The sequence below is a fragment of the Aethalodelphis obliquidens genome, unplaced genomic scaffold (genome assembly GCF_003676395.1).
Source record: "Aethalodelphis obliquidens isolate GAN/ISIS:26980383/991018 unplaced genomic scaffold, ASM367639v1 scaffold1, whole genome shotgun sequence".
Classification (NCBI taxonomy): Eukaryota; Metazoa; Chordata; class Mammalia; order Artiodactyla; family Delphinidae; genus Aethalodelphis; species Aethalodelphis obliquidens.
This window is the reverse complement of record NW_020837945.1, coordinates 58,436,980-58,457,276: the sequence shown is the minus strand read 5'-3', so window position 1 is coordinate 58,457,276 and position 20,297 is coordinate 58,436,980. Positions and strand designations below refer to the sequence as shown.

Sequence of the window (20,297 nt, the reverse complement as noted above, 5' to 3'; positions counted from 1 at the left end):
GGGAAATGGAAGGTGAAGGAGAGGAAACAAATTGCTTTACTCCAAGACTTCTCAGTGCCTTTAATCTGCCCAAACGGATTGTGAATCTCTGCAGATATATCAGGGGTGGGGGGTGATGGGATACAGTACAAGGCACACAAAGTTTCCTAAAAATTATTTGACAATGGGATCCTTCTTTGCTCAGAAGATCTCTAGTGACCAGTTTTTTACTGAACATATTTTGAGAGACACTGACTGGTCTGTGTTTTCTGTTTGCCCTCACCCAATATAGTGGACGTGTTTATGGTTATTTTGCCCAGTGGCATTAATACAAAGGTCTAGGATCCCAGTTCTGGAAAGAGGGCAGGCTTTGGTAAATGAAGAAAAAAACTCAGCATGATAGCATGACAAAGAGTTCAGCTGCAGGTTTCCCTGGTGGCGCAGTGGTTAAGAATCCGCCTGACAATGCAGGGCACACGGGTTTGAGTCCTGGTCCAGGAAGATCCCACATGCCACGGAGCAACTAAGCCAATGCTCCACAACTAATGAGCCGGAGCTCTAGAGCCCCCGAGCCACAACTTCTGAGTCTCGTGTGCCACAACTACTGAAGCCCACGCACCTAGAGCCGGTGCTCCACAACAAGTGAAGCCACTGCAATGAGAAGCCTGCACCACAATGAAGAGTAGCCCCTGCTCACCGCAACTAGAGAAAGCCCGCGCGCAGCAACGAAGACCCAACGCAGCCAAAAATAAATGCATACATACATACATACATAAAGTCTTTAAAATAAATAAATAAAAGGGGTAAAAAAAGAGTTGGGTTGCTATTGTGCTAGAAGGGTATTAACCCACAACTGCCCCCAAGTGGTTACTTGAGAATGGCGCTCTTTCAGCCCTTCCACAGCCTTTTGAGGTATTACAGCAGTGAACATAGAAGTCCCAAAGCAAGGGACATTCATTACCTGACATCTGCAACTACCGACTGCTGGTAAAATTTGGAGAAGGCAGATGTTGTATAAACCAGGTTTACCTGCAAAAGAAGAACCAAGATGTCTGAAGTCTTTCAAATTGGCTTCCTCTCATGATACCCAGTGTGCCGTAGGTCCAAGCTCTGACAGTTAGCAAGGTGAAAAGCAAGGCTCAAACTAAAGGCCTCTAAGCCCAAACCCAGACATTATTCCTTGAATTCAAATAAATTCTTACTTCCTGTATCAGGGTTACTTACTGTCATTCTGCTCTCTGTGAAGATTAATCAGCTACCTTTATTCATTTATTGCTGTCTTTAGACACCCTAACCAAGCTTAACTGCTGCATTCTGCCTACTCCAAAAGTTAATTTTCTCCACAATGAATAAGCGAAACTCTTTTAAGCGTATTTACAAGGTATTCTGCCCAACCTCTTTTCTACCAATGCACGCCACGGAAAATGTATATTAGCCGCTAGAGGGCGCATGGTGCCCACAGTCCAACTTCCATATCCCACTGCAGAACTCTCGTTTCCAGGGACACACCCAGATCTTTTAAAACACCATAAATGGATCTCAAAAAAGAGCTATTTCAGTCAATTGACTGTTTGCCCTTACTTAGCATTTCTAAAACCAATTTCTTCTGCCAAATCTTCTCCTCCTGTAGTCCCCTTTTTACATAATAGCAAAATCACCTAACTAATTGCCCAGGAACAAAAAACAAAAAACGAAAAACCTTAGAAATAATATAGCATTGTGGAAAAAAATGGGCCATGGAGTTTAAATTCACTGTGCAACACAGAACACATTACCAAGACCTGCTGAGCTTCTCTTTTTTCTTTTTCTCTCTCTCTCTCTCTTTTTTTTTAACATCTTTATTGGAGTATAATTGCTTTACAATGGTGTGTTAGTTTCTGCTTTACAACAAAGTGAATCAGCTATATATATACATATGTCCCCATATCTCTTCCCTCTTGCATCTCCCTCCCTCCCACCTTCCTATCCCACCCCTCTAGGTGGTCACAAGGCACTGAGCTGATCTCCCTGTGCTATGCAGCTGCTTCCCACTAGCTAGCTATTTTACGTTTGGTAGTGTATATATGTCCATGCCACTCTCTCACTTTGTCCCAGCTTACCCTTCCCCCTCCCCATATCCTCAAATCCATTCTCTAGTAGGTCTGTGTCTTTATTCCCATCTTGCCCCTAGGTTCTTCATGACCTTTTTTTTTTTTTTTTTAGATTCCATATATATGTGTTAGCATACGGTATTTGTTTTTCTCTTTCTTTTTTTCTTTTTTTTTGTTTTGTTGTTTTGTTTTTAACTTCTTTATTGGCGTATAATTGCTCTACAATGGTGTGTTAGTTTCTGGTGTATAACAAAGTGGATCAGCTATACATATACATATATCCCTGTATACCCTCCCTCTTGCGTTTCCCTCCCACCCTCGCTATCCCACCCCTCTAGGTGGTCACAAAGCCCCGAGGTGATCTCCCTGTGCTATGCGGCTGCTTCCCACTAGCTATCTATTTTATTTTATTTTTTTAACATCTTTATTGGCGTATAATTGCTTTACAGTGGTGTGTTAGTTTCTGCTTTATAACAAAGTGAATCAGTTATACATATACATATGTTCCCATATCTCTTCCCTCATGCGTCTCCCTCTCTCCCACCCTCCCTATCCCACCCCTCTAGGTGGTCACAAAGCACCGAGCTGATCTCCCTGTGCTATGTGGCTGCTTCCCACTGGCTATCTAGTTTACGTTTGGTAGTGTATATATGTCCATGCCATTCTCTCACTTTGTCACAGCTTACCCTTCCCCCTCCCCATATCCTCAAGTCCATTCTCTAGTAGGTCTGTGTCTTTATTCCTGTCTTACCCCTAGGTTATTAATGACATTTTTTTTCTTTTTTTCCTTAGATTCCATATATATGTGTTAGTGTACGGTATTTGTTTTTCTCTTTCTGTCTCTCTCTTTTTTAATCTGTAAAGTGGTGATCAAAATGCCTACCTCTTTGGGTGGGATGTTAAATACTATAATAAAATGCATTGAGTGCAATACTAACTATAAAAATGGGGTCTACACAAAGCCAGCATTGACTCTGCAGGAGGCCGGGGAGGATTTCACAGAGAAGGAGGCTTTTTGATGGGTCATGAATGACGGGTGGAATTTCACTCCATAGAAATTGGACAGATGGCTTTAGGTCCTGAGTGAATAGCAGCAGAAACCAGGGCTGCCAGACATGTAAATTCAATGATTATTCATAACACAAGTAATGACTGCCTTAGATCACAAGGTTTCTGTTGGGAGAAAGTGGTAAGGAATGAGACTGGGACAATCAGGGGACAGATTTAGAAAAGTGCTTGCCTGCTATTCTTAAGAATCAGTATTTTATCTGGCTATTCTTAAGAATCAGTATTGTATCCTTAAGCCAAAGGAGAAATGTTATTTTTGAAGGATACCTTCAGCAACAGAGAGGAATGGCTTTGGGTGTTGAAGGAAGAATACTGCCTGGGATTGGAAAAAATGGTAAAGAGATTTTAAAAGAATGTCCATCTCCTTGGGCTAATTTGAGGGATAATTGATATATTGAAATGGTAAAGGGTTTTACACTTTACCCAGTATATAGGCCTTCAATCAATAAAAGCCACTATGCCTGCTATCGTCTTTGCTCGCTCTCTCTCTCTCAGCCCTTCTTCATTTTACACTGCAGAGCGCCTGTCACTGCAGGAGAGTCGCCACTGCTAGGCCACCCTCTCCATTACTGTGCAGATGCAAACTGGCAGAAACTTTCTATTGGTAATAGGTACCAAGAGCCATGATAAATATTCTTCTGTGTGACCAATTATACTTTTAGGAAATCAGCTAAGGAAGTAATCAGAGATACAAACAATTTACATGGCAGTTTTGTTATAGTGTTATCTGTTAATAGCAAAAATTGGAAACAACTTAAATATCCAATAAAAAGGGACTTGCCAACTTGAAGCTATCAAAACTTATGCTTTTTAAAGAATATGAACTTGCATAGAGACATGCAATCTTATGTTAAGAGGAAAAAGTCAGATTATAAAACTGAATATCTACTAATACTCCAATATTGCCCTATGTCCTGTGTCTACGTGGTCCAGAATCAAAAGGGGCTCTATCTCTGGAGACGATGTTAAAGGAGATTATATTTTTAAAGTACTTTTGTAAATTTGATAAATTTTTACAATAAATACTTATCAGTTCTACAATAGGAAAGGTTTTTTGTTTTTTTTTTTTTTTTTTTAAGTGAAGAGATGCCAGTGCATCAAGGTTGAAATAAATCTGTATGGATCACAGAATTAATCAGTATGCATGTAATTTCTGTACTGGAAGGCATTTTAAATATCACCTGATCCAATTCTTTTATTTTAGAGATAAGAAAAACTGAAGCTCAGAGAGCCATTTCTTTTTAATTTCAGGAGAAAAAAAAAAAGCAATTCTATCAAATAAACAATTTTATCTTACAACCAAGATGAGCTAAATCCCATGTTTCCCTGAGTTCTTCCTTCATCCACCCTGCTCACCTGTGACACTGTAACCCCAACCCCTCATCCCTTACCCCCTGACCTCACCTTCCCCAGCCTTTCAAGATCCCCCCATCACCTCACCACTTGTTGCACGGTCCGGGCCACTGATAGAAATTCCCTGGACTCCTTCTGTCGGTATTCAGGAAGAAACTCAATGTTGGTGATGCGAAACATCCCAGCAAAGTAAAAAGCATCTCTGCTTTCTGTCTTACCTGTAAGAGAGGAGAGAAGGTGGTTAGGAGTCTTTCCATCTGTGTGACAGTGAGGCATTGTCTGATATATGTCACTGTCGGGCTCCTGAAATGATTTTATTTTAGACAGCTTCTTTAAGCAGTTTTTTTAAATAACTTATTTGTATTTAATTTATTTATTTGTGGCTGCACTGGGTCTTTGTTGCTGCGTGCAGGCTTTCTCTAGTTGCTGTGAGCGGGAGATACTCTTCGTTGCAGTGCACGTGTTTCTCATTGCGGTGGCTTCTCTTGTTGTGGAGCACAGGCTCTAGGTGTCCGGGCTTCAGTAGTTGTGGCTCGTGGGGTCTAGAGTGCAGGCTCAGTAGTTGTGGCGCACAGGCTTAGTTGCTCCACAGCATGTGGGATCTTCCCAGACCAGGGCTTGAACCCGTGTCCCCTGCATTGGCAGGCATTGGCAGGCAGATCCTTAACCACTGTGCCACTAGGGAAGTCCTAGACAGCTTCATATTTTACAGACTGTGAAGCTCTAAATGTAGTTAATAACATCTCTTCTGGACTTCCCTGGTGGGAAGAGCCAGGCAAAGCAAGATGATAGGCCAAAGGAAACCCAGAAGAAATGCCCCATATAAGTGATTCAAACTACCACGAGGGTGCATCTCTCTCTCTGAGTCCACCCATGTGTTTATCTACACTTACTCTTTTTTCTCCTAATAAACACTTCACTTGTTTCACTACTTTCCGTCTCTATGTGGAAATTCATTTCTACAAAGCCATGGGCCAGGGTCTTATCACTGGCCACTGGCCTTCATGGTCTAGTGGCTAAGGTTCGGTGCTCTCACTGCTGTGACCTGACTTCAAACTCTGGCCAGGGAACTGAAATCCTGCTTCAAGCTGATGCAGGCTGAGGCCACCTGAGATCAACTCCTGCTCAAAAACTCTGCCCAGGGAAGACCATGGGACTGGGCATCAGGTGGGCCAGAAACTGCTATGAAGACAGACAAAGACAATGCTGTGTCTGAGATGCCTTCAGGCACCTGAGAATAGCCTAGGGAGATGAGGGACTCTCCTTTCAGCCGTTCCTTTTTGTTACAAGGTCTTACGGGTATGAGGCATCACTCCCAGGCTCTCATGGCTGTGGTACCTTTCTTTCCTGTGACACATGCCCCACGGTATCATAGCTTCCTTCTGCATGTCTGTCTTTCTAGATGAACAGTAAATTATTGTCCTTCAACCCCTAGCACAGGGTAGCGAGTGCCTGACTTAGCTTTCAAGCTCAGTAAATGTTCCTGGGAAGGAAGAGAGAGAGGAAGAGAGGGAGGGAAATCTCTCTTAGCACAATGCCCAGTGCGTGGAAATGCTAAATAAGTGATGGCTGAATTAAAAAGAAGGTGCAGCCTCTGTGAAGGACAGGGAACAGTCTCCCTGTGTGACCCATCCAGGCTCACATTAGCCCTGTAGTGTAGTGAGGCTGTGGAGAGTGGGGAAGGGGCCAGAGGCCCGAGCTCCTGTCCTAGATTTGTTCTTTGAAGTTATGAAACTGAGCCCCCTAAAACTGAGTTTCTCTGCCAAGTTTATGTCTAAGCTCTCTAACCAAAACTTTACTCCCTTTCTTGTCCTGTACTTGTTCACCTCAAGATTAAGGAGTAGCAAAGAAAAGGGGGATTGAAACAGAGCAGGACCATTCAAGGCCCTCCTGGGTACAAAAGCCTTTCCATTTTCCCCATTTCTTGTTTGTAGGAAAAAGGCTTCAGCCTCCCAGACCTTCCCTGAGTTCCAAAAGGCAGATTCAAACAGTTACTAATTAGAAGTGAGGGAACGCAGAAACAAAGGAAAAGCAGTCAAGAAACAATAGTGCAGAGTCCTAGTTCCTCCTTAAGGGATAAACCTAATGATCTGATACATATCTTTGAGTTCTTCTATAGGAACTAAGGACCTATCCCAGTGGAGGATGGTGACTTCAGGCTGAGCACAATCACGTAGACCCCAGCCTGGTTGGAACCAGAAGGCTGATGGTTGAGATTCCTGAAATACCATCCTGTTACCTCACCACCAACCATCAGAAGAAAGTCACACACCCCATAGCCCTCCCCAACAAAATTTGCCTTTAAAAACTCTTCCTTGAAGACCATCAGGGAGTTAGGGTCTTTTGAGCATGAACTGTCCATTCTCCTTGTTTGGCCCTTAAAATAAACATTTCTCTGCTCCAAACTCCAACATTTCGATTTGTTTGGCCTCACTGTACATCAGGCACATGAACTTAGGTTCAACATAAGTTATGTTGAGGCAGGAGATAGATGGGCCCTCAGGGCAAACAGTTTGAGTTCATTCCCTGTGGACCATACTCCAGATGGGAATAACAGGACAATTGAGAGAGGACACTGGGCCCTGCCCAGATAGAAGATAAGAGACCACATATTTTATTCTCAAAGTCAGGAGACCTCTCCGCCTACACATGCATAGACCTCCAAGTGGCCAAATCTACCCATACGCCTCTTTGGTTGAATCCATCTTGGCTAAGAGATGCACATGCACACATGGAAAGATCCTGAGATATACCAAATATGGACTCTGAACTAGGCAAATCAAAATGATTGGCCAAAGGAGCCATGGAAGAAATGCCCCATAAAAGTGATTCAAACTGCCACTTCGCGACTCTCTCTCTGAGCCTGCCCATGTGTCTATCCACACATACTGTACTTCTTTTTCCCCTAATAAATACTTTACTTGTTTCACTACTTTCTGCCTTTGTGGGAGTTCTTTTTTCTGCAAAGCCATAGGGTCAGGGCCTTGTCACTGACCACTAGTCTAGTGGCTAGGATTCAGTGCTCTCCTGGCTCAATCCCTGGATGGGAACCAAAACTCTACTTCAAGCCACTGCAGGCCGAGGCCTCCCAAGATCAATGTAACCTTGGACAAATCACCTTGCCTCACTAGGCCTCTTGTATAAAGCAATAGTTGTTTTTGTCTTTGATTTTTACCAAGAAAGTCCTTAGATATTTTTTTTCTGTTGCAGATTCTTTAAAATTTGAATGAAAGCTATGACTTCTACCTAGAAGCTCACACATCCTTCTTCTATCAGTAAGTAATCAAGGGATAAGCAATGCAAGAGAGATCAATTTAGCCTTCAACCAGATTACATTTGTCTAACTCTTGAGCTCAGCCTAACATACAAGCCCTCCATGTGAAACTGAGGAAGACCCTGTGGGGCCATCCTGGGCACAAAAGCCTTTCTGTGTCTCCCTTTTTCTTATTTGCAAAAAAAAGAAAAAAGTCTTCTGCCTCTTAGACCTTCCTGAATACAAAGAGCACATTCAGACAGCTGCTAATCAGGGAAGTAAGGGAATGCAGAAACAAAGGAACAATCAAGAAACTATAGTCCAGGATTCTGATTCCTCCTCAAGGAATATACATAACAATATCTTTGAGTTCTTCTGCAAGAACTAAGACCACACACAGGTGGAGGATCATAACTTCAGGATGAGCACAAGGTTCCTGGAATACCACCCTGTTACCTCACCACCAACCAATCTGAGGAAAGTCACACACCCTGCAGTCCTCACCCCAAATTTTGCCTATAAAAACTTCTCCTCCAAAACCATCAGGGAGTTCAGTTTTTCTGAGCACGAGTTACCCTTTCTCCTTGCTTGGCCCTGCAATAAATCTTTCTCTGATCCAAGCTCCATTTTGTTTCATTTTGTCTCACTGTGTGTTGAGCACACAAACTTATTTTCAGTAACACATGGTTTTCCTGATGAGCTGTCCATCTCATTTCTGTTAAAAAAAAAAAAAATCACAAGCCCCAAATGGAGTCCTTTGCTCCCAAGACTGCAAACCAAGACTTAATTACAGTTTCACATTCTCTCAGGAATGTGACCTTTAAACAGAAATTTCCTGATCAACACTAGTGTGATAATCTACATGATAAAGACCCTGCTATTCCCTTCCCCCAAAATTTGATGGCCTGGCCTGAAACAATCCTTTCTTTTCTTTTGCTAATAGCTTCCTTGCCCCACCCTCCTTCTGCCTATAAAAACCTTCCATTTTGTACACCCCCTCAGAAAGCCCTTTTATTTACTAGAAGGGATGCTGCCAGATTCATGAGCCATTGAATAAAGCCAATTAGATCATCAGATTTACTTGGTTGAATTTTTGGTTTTTAACATTTCTCAAGGCCACCCTCCATGCCCAAATTTCATCTATCAAAACTAACCCCTGTTGTTTGTTGAACAATTCTCACTTACTTATACCAGTTTTCCTTTGCTTGTACTGGTCTGTTTTGCTGAAATGCCCTTAACTGATTTTCACACAACCAACAAATTAACTCTTCACAATGATGTCCCGAAACCTTGTACAAAAATGCAAGGGCAATGCAAATATATCAGTTTAGGGCTGGCAGAGAGCTGAAGGGAAATAAACTGGTTTGCTCTGGATTGGGGTTGTGTGTCTTTTGTGTTTTTCTTAATTGCTCATTGACTTGACCGCCCCCACTAGTCTGTAAAGACAGATTCTTTCCTGTCTACAACTCTGTTCCATGCTTTATCACAGAGCTCAGCTCATAGTGGGCACTCCCAAGATGTGTCAAATGAATTTTCAAGAACCAGTTCATGAAGACTTATCTAGACTCTATCCCTGGGCAGGTTGTTGGATGTCTCCCTTCTGTGATTGCAAAGTAATTGCTTGAGAAAAAAAAAAAAAAAGTCAACTCACACTCCCTCTCTAGTACTGAACTATGAGATTTTTTGAAAGTAGAAAAATGCATCTGTGAGCTTTTTGAAGGTAGGAGATGTATCTTGGTGTGCCTGATATCTTATATTGTGCCACACAAATTATAGGTGCTCAATTTCTATATGTAAATGAACTGAACTGTTCAAGACAATATTCATTCATGCTTTGCCTATAAATCTAGCTTTCCAACTAAATTTTAATATCTTTGAGAGTACACATATCTTGTATCAAGTATATTAATATGCGTAGGGTGGGAAGTCCAACATAAATCAATAAATGCTGTAGTTACTGAGCTGCTTGGGTAAGTACTCTCTAAGGAAGAACTTAGTTATGACTCCTACCCAAAAGGATCAATAAGACTGACAAAAACAATCAATTGGATAAATAAAAACATAAAAACAGAGGAGAAGGGCTTTCCTGGTGGTGCAGTGGTTGAGAGTCCGCCTGCCGATGCAGGGGACACGGGTTCATGCCCCGGTCTGGGAAGATCCTGCATGTCGCAGAGCGGCTGGGCCCGTGAGCCATGGCCGCTGAGCCTGTGCGTCCGGAGCCTGTGCTCCACAACGGGAGAGGTCACAACAGTGAGAGGCCCACGTACCGCAAAAAAAAAAAACAAAACAGAGGAGAGAAAGATGCATGAGTAAAATGAAGCTCAGGGAGCTAGAAATCTAAGGTTGCCTAGAAACAGGCAGTGGGTGGATGAGGAAATAAAACAGCTTAGCGTTCCATTCATTTTTTAAAGCTAAAAATGCATTACATTTCTGAACCAGTCAGAAGCTCCTGAGCATTCTCCTCAGCTCTTCTCACCCTATTCCCCCATCTCTGCTCCTCTGGGAAGAAAGCAGTGGTGGTAAAAGAAGAAATGGGAAAGACAATTCTGGCTTCTTCCTTAAAACCTCAACAGTTTTGAAAATGACTGTCAGTCTGAGAAATAAGAAAATTCTATCAGAAACCCCCAAGGTCAGATCGGGCCTGCATTGCTGATGCAGAACTCACAGGGCAAGACTTAACCCCAAAGGTACACAGATTTCAACTCACTGATATAGAGCCACAGCAGTGTCCAGGCTACGACCCCTAAGATGAACAAAAATACTGTGAAGAGAATGATTTTGATTTGGACGTTCCAAAAGGGAGCTTTCTTCTTGAGTTGCTTCTTGGGTTTGGGTTTGGGTTTGTTGACGGGTTTTCTCGGTGGTCGTCTCCCTGGCAGCTTCCCTTGGACACTGACCACCTGAACTGAGATATTGGATATCTTCAAAAGAATGAAAGAGGTGTTAACAGTTAGAAGTAGTCTAGAGCTTAAATGCAACCACCTAGTCAGGAGAATCTTGGTGCTAAAAGGCCTAAATAAGCCAAATTATTTACATAAGCATTGACTTGCATTGAATCACACAGTTAAGACCAATCAGAAAAAAACAGGAGGTATATGAACTCTAGTGGAATGGTTCCCAGGTCCTCAACTGGTCCCCTCAACTCTCCAACTCTGCTAAACTGACACTGTAGAGGATAGGCCTGAATTTTATGGAGTGTAGACTAGAGGACCTGAAGGTCAGACAGGATTCTATGGGGGTTGATTCATATGTCCACCACTCTGGGGATGTGTGTGTTTGTACGATATAGCTTTTCTCCCACAGTGTCTTCTGGGCTGAGGCAGATTGAAAGTAAGAATAGAAGTGAGTTCCTCAGAGAAACTAATTGATTTCTTAATTATAGTTTCGTGACCTGGTGGTAATGATACCGAGCAGGACCCTGTGGGACTCCTGGGCACAAAAGCCTTTCTGTGTCCCCCATTTCTTGATTACAGGAAATAGGCTTCATTCAGCCTCCATGACCTTCCCTGAGTTCCAACAAGCTGGTTCAAACAGTTGCTAATTAGGGAAGGGAGGGGATGCAGAGACAAGGGAGGAAAAGTCAAAAGAAACAATAGTGCAGCCTTGGGGCAGGGTCCTGGTTCCACATCAAGGAATATATATAACAGTATCTGTGAGCTGTTTTTCAGATACTGATATCCCCATCAGGTAGGAGAAATTAACAGTATGCTGCCCACAAACACATAGACCCCAGATGGGTTGGAACCAGAAGTTACCTCACCACCAACCAGTCAGAAGATTGTCCACGAGCTGATCATGCCCTCTTTGAACCATTACTATAAAACTCCTCACTACCCCCTCCAGGTTGAAACACACAGTTTTGAGGGCATTAGCCCACTGTGGCTCCCTTTGCCTGGTAAAGCAATAAAGCTATTCTTTTCTACTTCACCCAAAACTCTGTCTCCAAAAATTAATTCGGTGTTGGGGTACAGAGGCCGGATTCAGCTTCAGTAGGAAGAAAAATGTGAGGATGATGCTCTCGTTTGTGTAGGGATGCAGGACAAGGATCAAACTGATTGTTTTACCATTGCCTCACAAGCATGCACTTCGAAGCCAGCCACTGAACTGGTCAGTGACTCAGGTTTTCAATACAAATGAAAGAATGATTAAAAAATAAAGAATGAAATAGGGGACTCATGTTAGATTAGAAAATTACCGGGTTTAGTGCAAGGTGTTCTGTGCAACAGGAAAAAATACATTATTTAACTCTTTCCCCTCCTCTTTTTTTCCTCTATCCTCTGTCATTTGATGCTGTCAATTCTTTAATAATGTAAGTGAGAGTTTAACTTCTTTGAAGGAGAGATTTATACATGTCAGGGTAACTAAACTTCAGTGACAAAATAACTTTTAAACACACATTCTTTTAAAGGCAAGAATATGGAGCACCAGTTCCAAAGAAATAATCTTTCGAGCTCTCTCCTCTAAGAATGCTCTCATTCTCTCTCTCTCACTGTTCCCTACAAAGTACATGTCTTCCAGTCTTTAATCCTACCAATTAATGGGATAATATGTGGCCAAGAACATTCTAAATTATTCATGGCTCCCTCATTCTTTTTGCCAAACCCTCCTGTCAACCCCTGGAGTGAAATGTAGCTTATATGCCTCCTGCTGAAACTGAACTAGACCAGATCTCATCTAATGTGATGTCCTGCAGGACTGAGGATGTTGTTTCTAAAGAGAAAAACATTCTGTTGTTGGATGACTTGACTCTAGTGTTGAGCTACTTTCAAATATTCCCCCCAAGAAGTAAAAAAGGAAAACACACAGAAATGCTAGCCCATGTAGAACTGACAAGGTCAAGGTTTTGTCTTTAAGTGTGGGAACACATTATAGGCAGTCTCAGTTAGCCCTGATTAAATTTTAAAGTGGAATTTGTGTAGAGATCAGTACCATTTCCCTGGAGTTTTAGAAAAACAGCTGCAAATCAATTGCCAAGTACAGCACTTTAAAACAAGCTCAAATTTGTAAAATTCATTAAGTTCCAAAGGAAAGCTAAGTATTTTATTATTGTTTCCTTTATTTCTGTAAAGTAACTCAGTCTCATTTTACTAAAAGGGTCAGCAATAAATGGCATTCGAGTAACAGAGAAGGCTTCTCTCGATGTACTTACATTCACATCAGCAGGTTTGGATGAAACATCACTGTTTTCTTTGTCCATTTTTAGTTGTTCTGCAGGTGAACATCCAGAGGTACCTCCAAGTCAGTTTTCAGCCCCTTACATTCCCGCTTGAGAAGAATTGGTTGCCACATTCAAGCTAGCTTTCCGAGGAAAGGAATCAATTTACCTCCACCGGCTCCAGTTCAGAAACTGAAGCTGCCTCATTACTATATAGTGAATGTTAAAGGGACCTAGCAGAGAGCCTTGCAAACCCAAACTAAAGGCTTTTTAATGTTACCCTAATATGAGTCAGGCCTCTCAGAGCCCAGCCTCAAGGCAAGTTTGCCTCACAAGGATACAGTCCAACAACCCCCAAATATTTACAAGTCATTTATATTTTTGTCTGCACCTACTAAAGTATATTATGAGATCTAATGTATAACCCTCAGCATTGCTTCTTAGAAATCCCCGTGCTGCCCAGGGGAGGGTAAAATGGGTGAAGGGGGTGAACTGTATGGTGATGGATGGTGATTAGACTTAGGGTGATGATCACATTGTAGTGTATATAAATATCAGTTTATAATGTTGTACACCTGAAATTATATAATGTTTCATTCCAATTTTACCTCAATAAGAAAAAAAGAAAAGAAATCCCCCCACACACACCCATTTCTCTTGCTGGCATCTCAAGCCAACTCCAGAAGCCTCACTGTCCAATTCTGCTCTTAGCTTTCCAGCTATACTCTCTGAAAATCCCTATCCAAGAGGTTGGGGGTTTTCCCCCCTTTTTTTCTCCCCCTTCTCTTGCAGTTCTCAGTAAACCCAGGCCTTTCCTGATGAAAATCTTCTTTTCCCATCTCTCCCATTCGTCCCCATGTCGATCTGAATTAGGTTCAAGGGTAAGAAGCGGAGAGTAATCGTGAGATGCACCGTCAGGGTTTTCCTCAGCACACAGGTGGAACAAGGCTGACACATTGCACCCCTTGTCCCTGTGACACAGACAAGCTTCCCTCTAGACACTGAGAATCAATGGAAAGCTGATCAATTGCCCTTTAAAGGGGAAGCACTGCTCTGCTGATTTGGACACAAACTCTGCATCATTCAGGGGATGGTCATAAAGAAGCAAGTGAGAAAGTGCCTACTGAAAGTGGTGGAAAATTACTAGTTAAAGCCTCACAAACAAATTATGTCATGTTGTACAAATCTGCTTCCTGGCTTTGTTATTTATTAATAACAGTGATGAAATGACTAATAATGCTTTAGCCTTTATAATGATAAGATTGGGAAATTTAAAGATTTCTTTAATTGCCCATCCTTTTTGTATTATTTCCCTTATTTCTAAAATTACTCATTTCACCAATATAAGTAAAATATATGTCCTGGGCAGTGGCACTGAGAAGACTTTCTTCTTGAGAGTCAAACTTTAGACAGGCTCCTCTGAGCCCTCTTTGTGACCAGGCCTCATTCTTGGGTCCTGACAGCAACTGCCTACCCAGTTGTAATAAGAATCTTGCTATCAGCTTAGTGAGAATCCCCCCTACTTTGATATCTGATCAAGTTCTTCATCCTCCATTCTTGATGTATAAATCCTTGTCCTGCCTTTAGCAAGAATCTATCTACCCTTGGTGTTTCCTCTTAGTCATCTCCCATCCACTGACCCCCTCACTCTGCTCATTTGCCATAAATGACCAGCTGTCTTTACTGTATTTGGAATTGAGCTAAATTCTATTCTGAAGACTCTTTCCCCTATTACACTAGTACTGAACAAAATCTGTCCTTACAGCTTTTCACTAGTGTGCCTCTGTTTCTCTTTGACACCAAGAATGGGAAAGGGGCAGCAAATCGTAGGAGGCTGAACTATATATACAGAATTTTAAAACAATCATAAAACCAACTACAGGCTAATTTTTTTTTTTAATCTCCATTTGCCAGCAATTCTAAATAATTTCAGTGATAAAATACTTTTCTCTGAAAAATATCTTTGGTATAAGTTCTAAACAATTGCTTCCATTACAACTGTGTTTTAATAATATATACATAAGCTTCAAAATGAGCACAGTTTTATAACTCATTGTTTAATAAATGAGAAATATTATATAGAAGTTAATTTGAAAAACTCCCATTTGTACAGTTGGTCTCAAGCACAAGAGGACTCTATGACACATGCTCATTTTGAGAGTAAGTTTCTAACAGTTTGGAATCATTTAAGTTTACTTGGAGTAGAATCCTTGTCTCCTGTGGTACTGCATATTCCTGCACTTAAACAGAATATTCAACATAGGCAATAATAGTACAATGATTGTAAAGATGAAGAAACAGAATCGCAATTATTTCATATCTGTTACTCCCTGTAACCATTCAAAATTAATTAATATTTAAAATGTAAAACAAGTATACAGACTGTGAACTGCAAGGTATAATATTTTATATATAATATTTTTTCTGTAATACTTATTTTGTTAACTACTTTTTCTAGCAAAATTATGCATACAAAGTCGAATAAAACTTTTTACTGTGTTTTGTTATTGTTTTCTCACTTTATTCCATGATTATTACTGAAAATGTGTTCATTGTATCAACTCAAGGATTGTTTAAAAATGATCCCCTCCAGATGGATAGATATATGATAAAGTAAGTGTAGCAAATGTTAATGTAGAATCTAGGTGTGGATATATGCATTTACACTACAGAAGTTTTTCAAGTATATGTTTCAAATTTGTCTTGATAAAATGTTAGAGAGAAAATTATCAATTCCAGGAGTCAACTCTAGATAAGCCACTGGTTTTGAGAGGCAATAGCCAAGGCAGCTGGGGTACAGGAAAGTCTTGGTGAATGAGCTTGTATTCACCTCCTTTTGCTGGCATGGATGTTCTGGTGCAAAAATCCCTTCAATTCCCAGAACACGTGGCCAAAGACAATCACAATGGCCAGATGTAAGCTAGTGCTTCCCATCACAAAGATCTTGAAAGACAGTGAAGAGGTTTCTGTTCCTTCCCCAGGAACAAAGTTCCCTGTGCTGAGGGAAGGGAGGCAGGTGTCTGCCCACTGGCTGGTGAGCAAATAGTGTGCAGTGAGCTGGGTCAGAGGAGAAATATCTCGCCATTGGATTCGGCAGTGATCGCTGAGAGCACATAACCTAGCCAATACATCAATTCATCGCATGAAAGTATTTAAAATGCTTCAACCTTCTGCCCAAAGATGAGCCCAGCACATCTGAAGGCCTGGGGGTAGGGCCAAGTCATCCATCTAACATGAGCAAGGTTCTGAGCCTCTGGCACAGAAGGCACTTAGCAAGGGGTGGTGGCGGGGGAGTGACACTTCCATCCTTGCCTAACCAGAGGAGACACCGGCTCTCCCGCAACAGATAAAGTTCTTTTCTGCTATTTAGGATCCACTTCTCTCTGTTATGACAGATAGCCATGTGCAAAGTTGTCACCTGATCACCACTCACCACCAAGCTCTCTGCAGAGGGGAGTGAATCCTGAGGAAACACAAGGTTGCACAGGAGCCTGGGAAGCCAGCCTGCCACTTAACACTATCACCCTTGGGGTCCTGTAATAAAGGGACACAACAGTGATCCTAGCCTCTCTTTTCCTGCTGACTCACAGGGAGCTTGATCCTAATCTTTACATCATATCACATGGATTATTTTTAAAAATGAAATGACGTGGAGTGTCTTAGAGAGCCCCTAGATCTGGACTGTTGTAATATCCCCTTAACAGGTTTTCCTCATCTAGGCTCATCCTTCCCATGTACACATCACTACTAAATACATCTTCCTAAAATAACTCTCCAGTGTCACCTCCGTCCTTGACAATGGCAGCCCATCTCCTTTTGTTTAGCTCCCTAGTCTGACATTCAAGGTCTTCCCCAGTGTGGTACCAAGCTACCTTTCTGTGTCCTCCCATCACATCTGTTAAACCTGCTCTGTCAAATCATGCAGTTTCAACGTATAGTCATCCATTTGTTCACCTACCCTTCTGTTTACTCAATACGTATTGCATGCCTACTATGAGACAGAGGCCAAATATTTTTTAACTGAATAAACTATATCTCTGCCCTTAAAAAGCTCTCAATAGAGGAGGCAGACAGGCAAACCAATGATTACAACATTATGTAATAAGTGCTATCAAAGACGTGTCAACAAAATGCCACAGAATCATAGAGGAGGCTGATATTAGCAGCCCTCTCCTTTGACTCTTGTGCCCCCAGTCCACATTACCTTATTCAAATCCTAACCACTTTCAACAGCCTACTTTCCTGCCAGCTTTTCAACCCCAGACCACAGCATTCTCTTCTTCCCCCAACTCAAAGTCTTAATTGTACATATCAGTACTTGAGACTTAAATAAAGTTATAATAATCCATCAAACATTACTTTGCAGCATCTCTCATGTTGTCTTGTCAGTTATTTAGCTTGTCATCTGAATATTCTATCTCCAAGCTCCTTGACCTCATATTAACCAATTATATCTGCAATGACTCTATTTCCAAATAAGGTCACATTCTAAGATAGTGGGAGTTTAAACTTCATCTTGTCTTTGGAACAAATGACACAAGCCCATAACACCCTCAATTTCTGTAGGAGTGGGAGGGACTCTTGGAGGGTAGTCACTCCCAACAGAGTAAACTTGCTTTTAATGGAGAGTATTGCAAACATTCTAAAGCCTGGTCATAGTCTGGGGCAGCTGCAGGTGGCATTCTAACCATATTATCTGGATGTTATCCTGAAACCCCATCATGCTCTTCTGACTCCTTTTCCCTCCCTGGTGAGGAGAGGGAAGGATGGTGTAGAATGACTGAGTCATGGTCCAGGAGGAGCTGTTAGTACATCATCCATGATCAGCCATATCAATACCAAGGGATGAATGTTCAGACGAGATTCTCTTACATTAGACCAGTAACGGGACAATAAGGTGGTGGATGGCTACCGCATCTTCTCTTTCTGCTTCAATGGACACATTAAAAAATCTCTTGGACTTCCCTGGTGGTGCAGTCGTTAAGAATGTGCCTGCCAATGCAGGGGACACGGGTTCGAGCCCTGGTCTGGGAAGACCCCACATGCTGCGGAGCAACTAAGCCGTGTGCCATAACTACTGAGCCTGAACTCTAGAGCCCATGCTCTGCAACAAGAGAAGCCACTGCAATGAGAAACCCACACACCGCAATGAGAAGCCCACACACCACAATGAAGAGTAGTCGCCACTGGCCACAACTAGAGAAAGCCCACATGCAGCAACAAAGACACAATGTGACCAAAAATAAATAAATAAATAAAATTATATTAAATAAATAAATAAATAAATAAATTGTGACCTTTCTCTCAGGTCACACAGATTGTAACTTTAAAAAAAAATAAACCTCTTTCCCCTTTTTAAGTGTGTAATAGTACTTAATTTAGTAAAAGCATGTGGTTGGGCTAAAGAGTACTTGAGTAAACTAATCCAGAAGTCATTTTACAACACATCCCTTACCAGACAAACCTTAGAGGGTCAGATTGGCCCAAGTTGGTAAACAGCACTGTCACAGAGAGATCTGAATATATAGAGCTGGAAAAGTTCTGGCCCACTGTAGGTGCTGAATTAACTCAATGTTTGATAAAGGAATGAATCTGCTTCACTAAAAAGTATTGATTTTGGAAATTATGGAAAGGTCACTAGAATACAAAGGAATACTTTTTTAAAGTCAACTTTAGAAACCAGATGAGATCTAGGGTTCAAGACAGCAGAGTAGAAGGACATGCACTCACTTCCTTTCGCGAGAGCACTGGAATCACAACTTACTGCTGAACAATCATCGACAGGAAGACACTAGAACTCACCAAAAAAGATACCTTACATCCAAAGACAAAAGAGAAGCCACAATGAGACGGTAGGAGGGGCACAATCACAGCAAAATCAAATCCCATACTGCTGGGTGGGTGACTCACAAACTGGAGAACACTTATACCACAGAAGTTCACCCACTGGACTTCCCAACCTGGGGGTCCAGCAATGGGAGGAGGAATTCCTAGAAAATCAGACTTTGAAGGCTAATGGGATTTGATTGCAGGGCTTTGACAGGACTGGGAGAAACAGAGACTCCAATCTTGGAGGACACAAACAGAGTAGTGTGCCCACTGGGACCCAGGGTAAGGAGCAGTGACCCCATAGGAGACTGAGCCAGACCTACCTGCTAGTGTTGGAGGGTCTCATGCAGAGGTGGGACAGAGGTGGCTGTGGCTCACCATGGGGACAAGGACACAGGCAGCAGAAGTTCTGGGAAGTACTCCTTGGGGTGAGCCCCCCCAGAGTCTGCCATTAGCCCCACCAAAAAGCCACGTAGGCTCCAGTTCTGGGGTGCCTCAGGCCAAAAAACCAACAGGGAAGGAACCAAGCCCCACCCATCAGCAGACAAGTGGATTAAAATTTTACTGAGCTCTGCCCATCAGAGCAACACCCAACTCTACCCACCACCAGTCCCTCTGATCAGGAAGCTTGCACAAGCCTCTTAGATGGCCTCATCCACCAGAGGGCAGAAAGCAGAAGCAAGAAGAACTACAATCCTGCAGCCTGTGGAAGGAAATTCACAGAAAGATAGAAAGATAGAAAGATAGACAGAAAGATAGACAAAATGAAAAGACAGAAGACTTTGTACCAGATGAAGGAACAAGATAAAACCCCAGTAAAACAACTAAATGGAGATAGGCAACCTTCCAGAAAAAGAATTCAGAAAAATGATAGTGAAGATGATCCAGGACCTCGGAAAAAGAATGGAGGCAAAGATTCAGAAGATGCAAGAAATGTTTAACAAAGACCTAGAAGAATTAAAGAACAAACACCTACAAGAATTAAAGAACAAACAAACAGAGATCAACAACACAATAACTGAAGTGAAAAATACACTAGAAGGAATCAATAGCAGAATAACGGAGGCAGAAGAACGGGTAAGTGATGTGGAAGACAGAATGGTGGAATTCACTGTCGTGGAACAGAATAAAGAAAAAAGAATGAAAAGAAATGAAGACACCCTAAGAGACTTCTGGGACAACATTAAAGGCAACAACATTCACATTATAGGGATCCCAGGAAGAGAAGAGAGAGAAAAAGAACCTGAGAAAATATTTGAAGAGACTACAGTTGAAAACGTCCCTAACATGGGAAAGGAAATAGCCACCCAACTCCAGGGGTGCAGAGAGTCCCAGGCAGGAAAACCCAAGGAGAAACATGCCGAGACATATAGTAATCAAACTGACAAAAATGAAAGACAAAGAAAAAGTATTGAAAACAACAAGGGAAAAATAACAAATAATATACAAGGGAACTCCCATAAGGTTAACAGCTGATTTCTCAGTAGAGATTCTACAAACCAGAAGGGAGTGGTACGGTATGTTTAAAGTAATGAAAGGGAAGAACCTACAACCAAGATTACTATACCTG

General features: G+C 41.9%; 1 protein-coding gene across 6 annotated transcripts in view; it reads right to left on the bottom strand.

The window, feature by feature from the left end:
* Nucleotides 1-19,067, bottom strand: part of TMPRSS7 (transmembrane serine protease 7) — a 56,646-nt gene extending 37,579 nt beyond the window's left edge. The window contains exons 1-4 of one of the 6 annotated variants that reach the window (XR_003432440.1): nucleotides 12,893-13,537; nucleotides 10,451-10,664; nucleotides 4,578-4,708; nucleotides 941-1,008 (exon numbers count right to left, since the gene is read on the bottom strand). Coding sequence is in view for 4 of the 6 variants with exons in the window: in XM_027104524.1 (XP_026960325.1) it covers nucleotides 941-1,008; nucleotides 4,578-4,708; nucleotides 10,451-10,664; nucleotides 12,893-12,940 (461 nt within the window). In the remaining 2 variants the exon portion in view is untranslated. Of the gene's footprint in view, nucleotides 1-940; nucleotides 1,009-1,203; nucleotides 1,314-4,572; nucleotides 4,709-10,450; nucleotides 10,665-12,892; nucleotides 13,538-19,050 lie in introns of those variants that run through there. The other 5 variants (XM_027104524.1, XM_027104516.1, XM_027104534.1 and 2 more) reach the window with 5 other exon arrangements.
* Nucleotides 19,068-20,297: the final 1,230 nt, after the last annotated feature.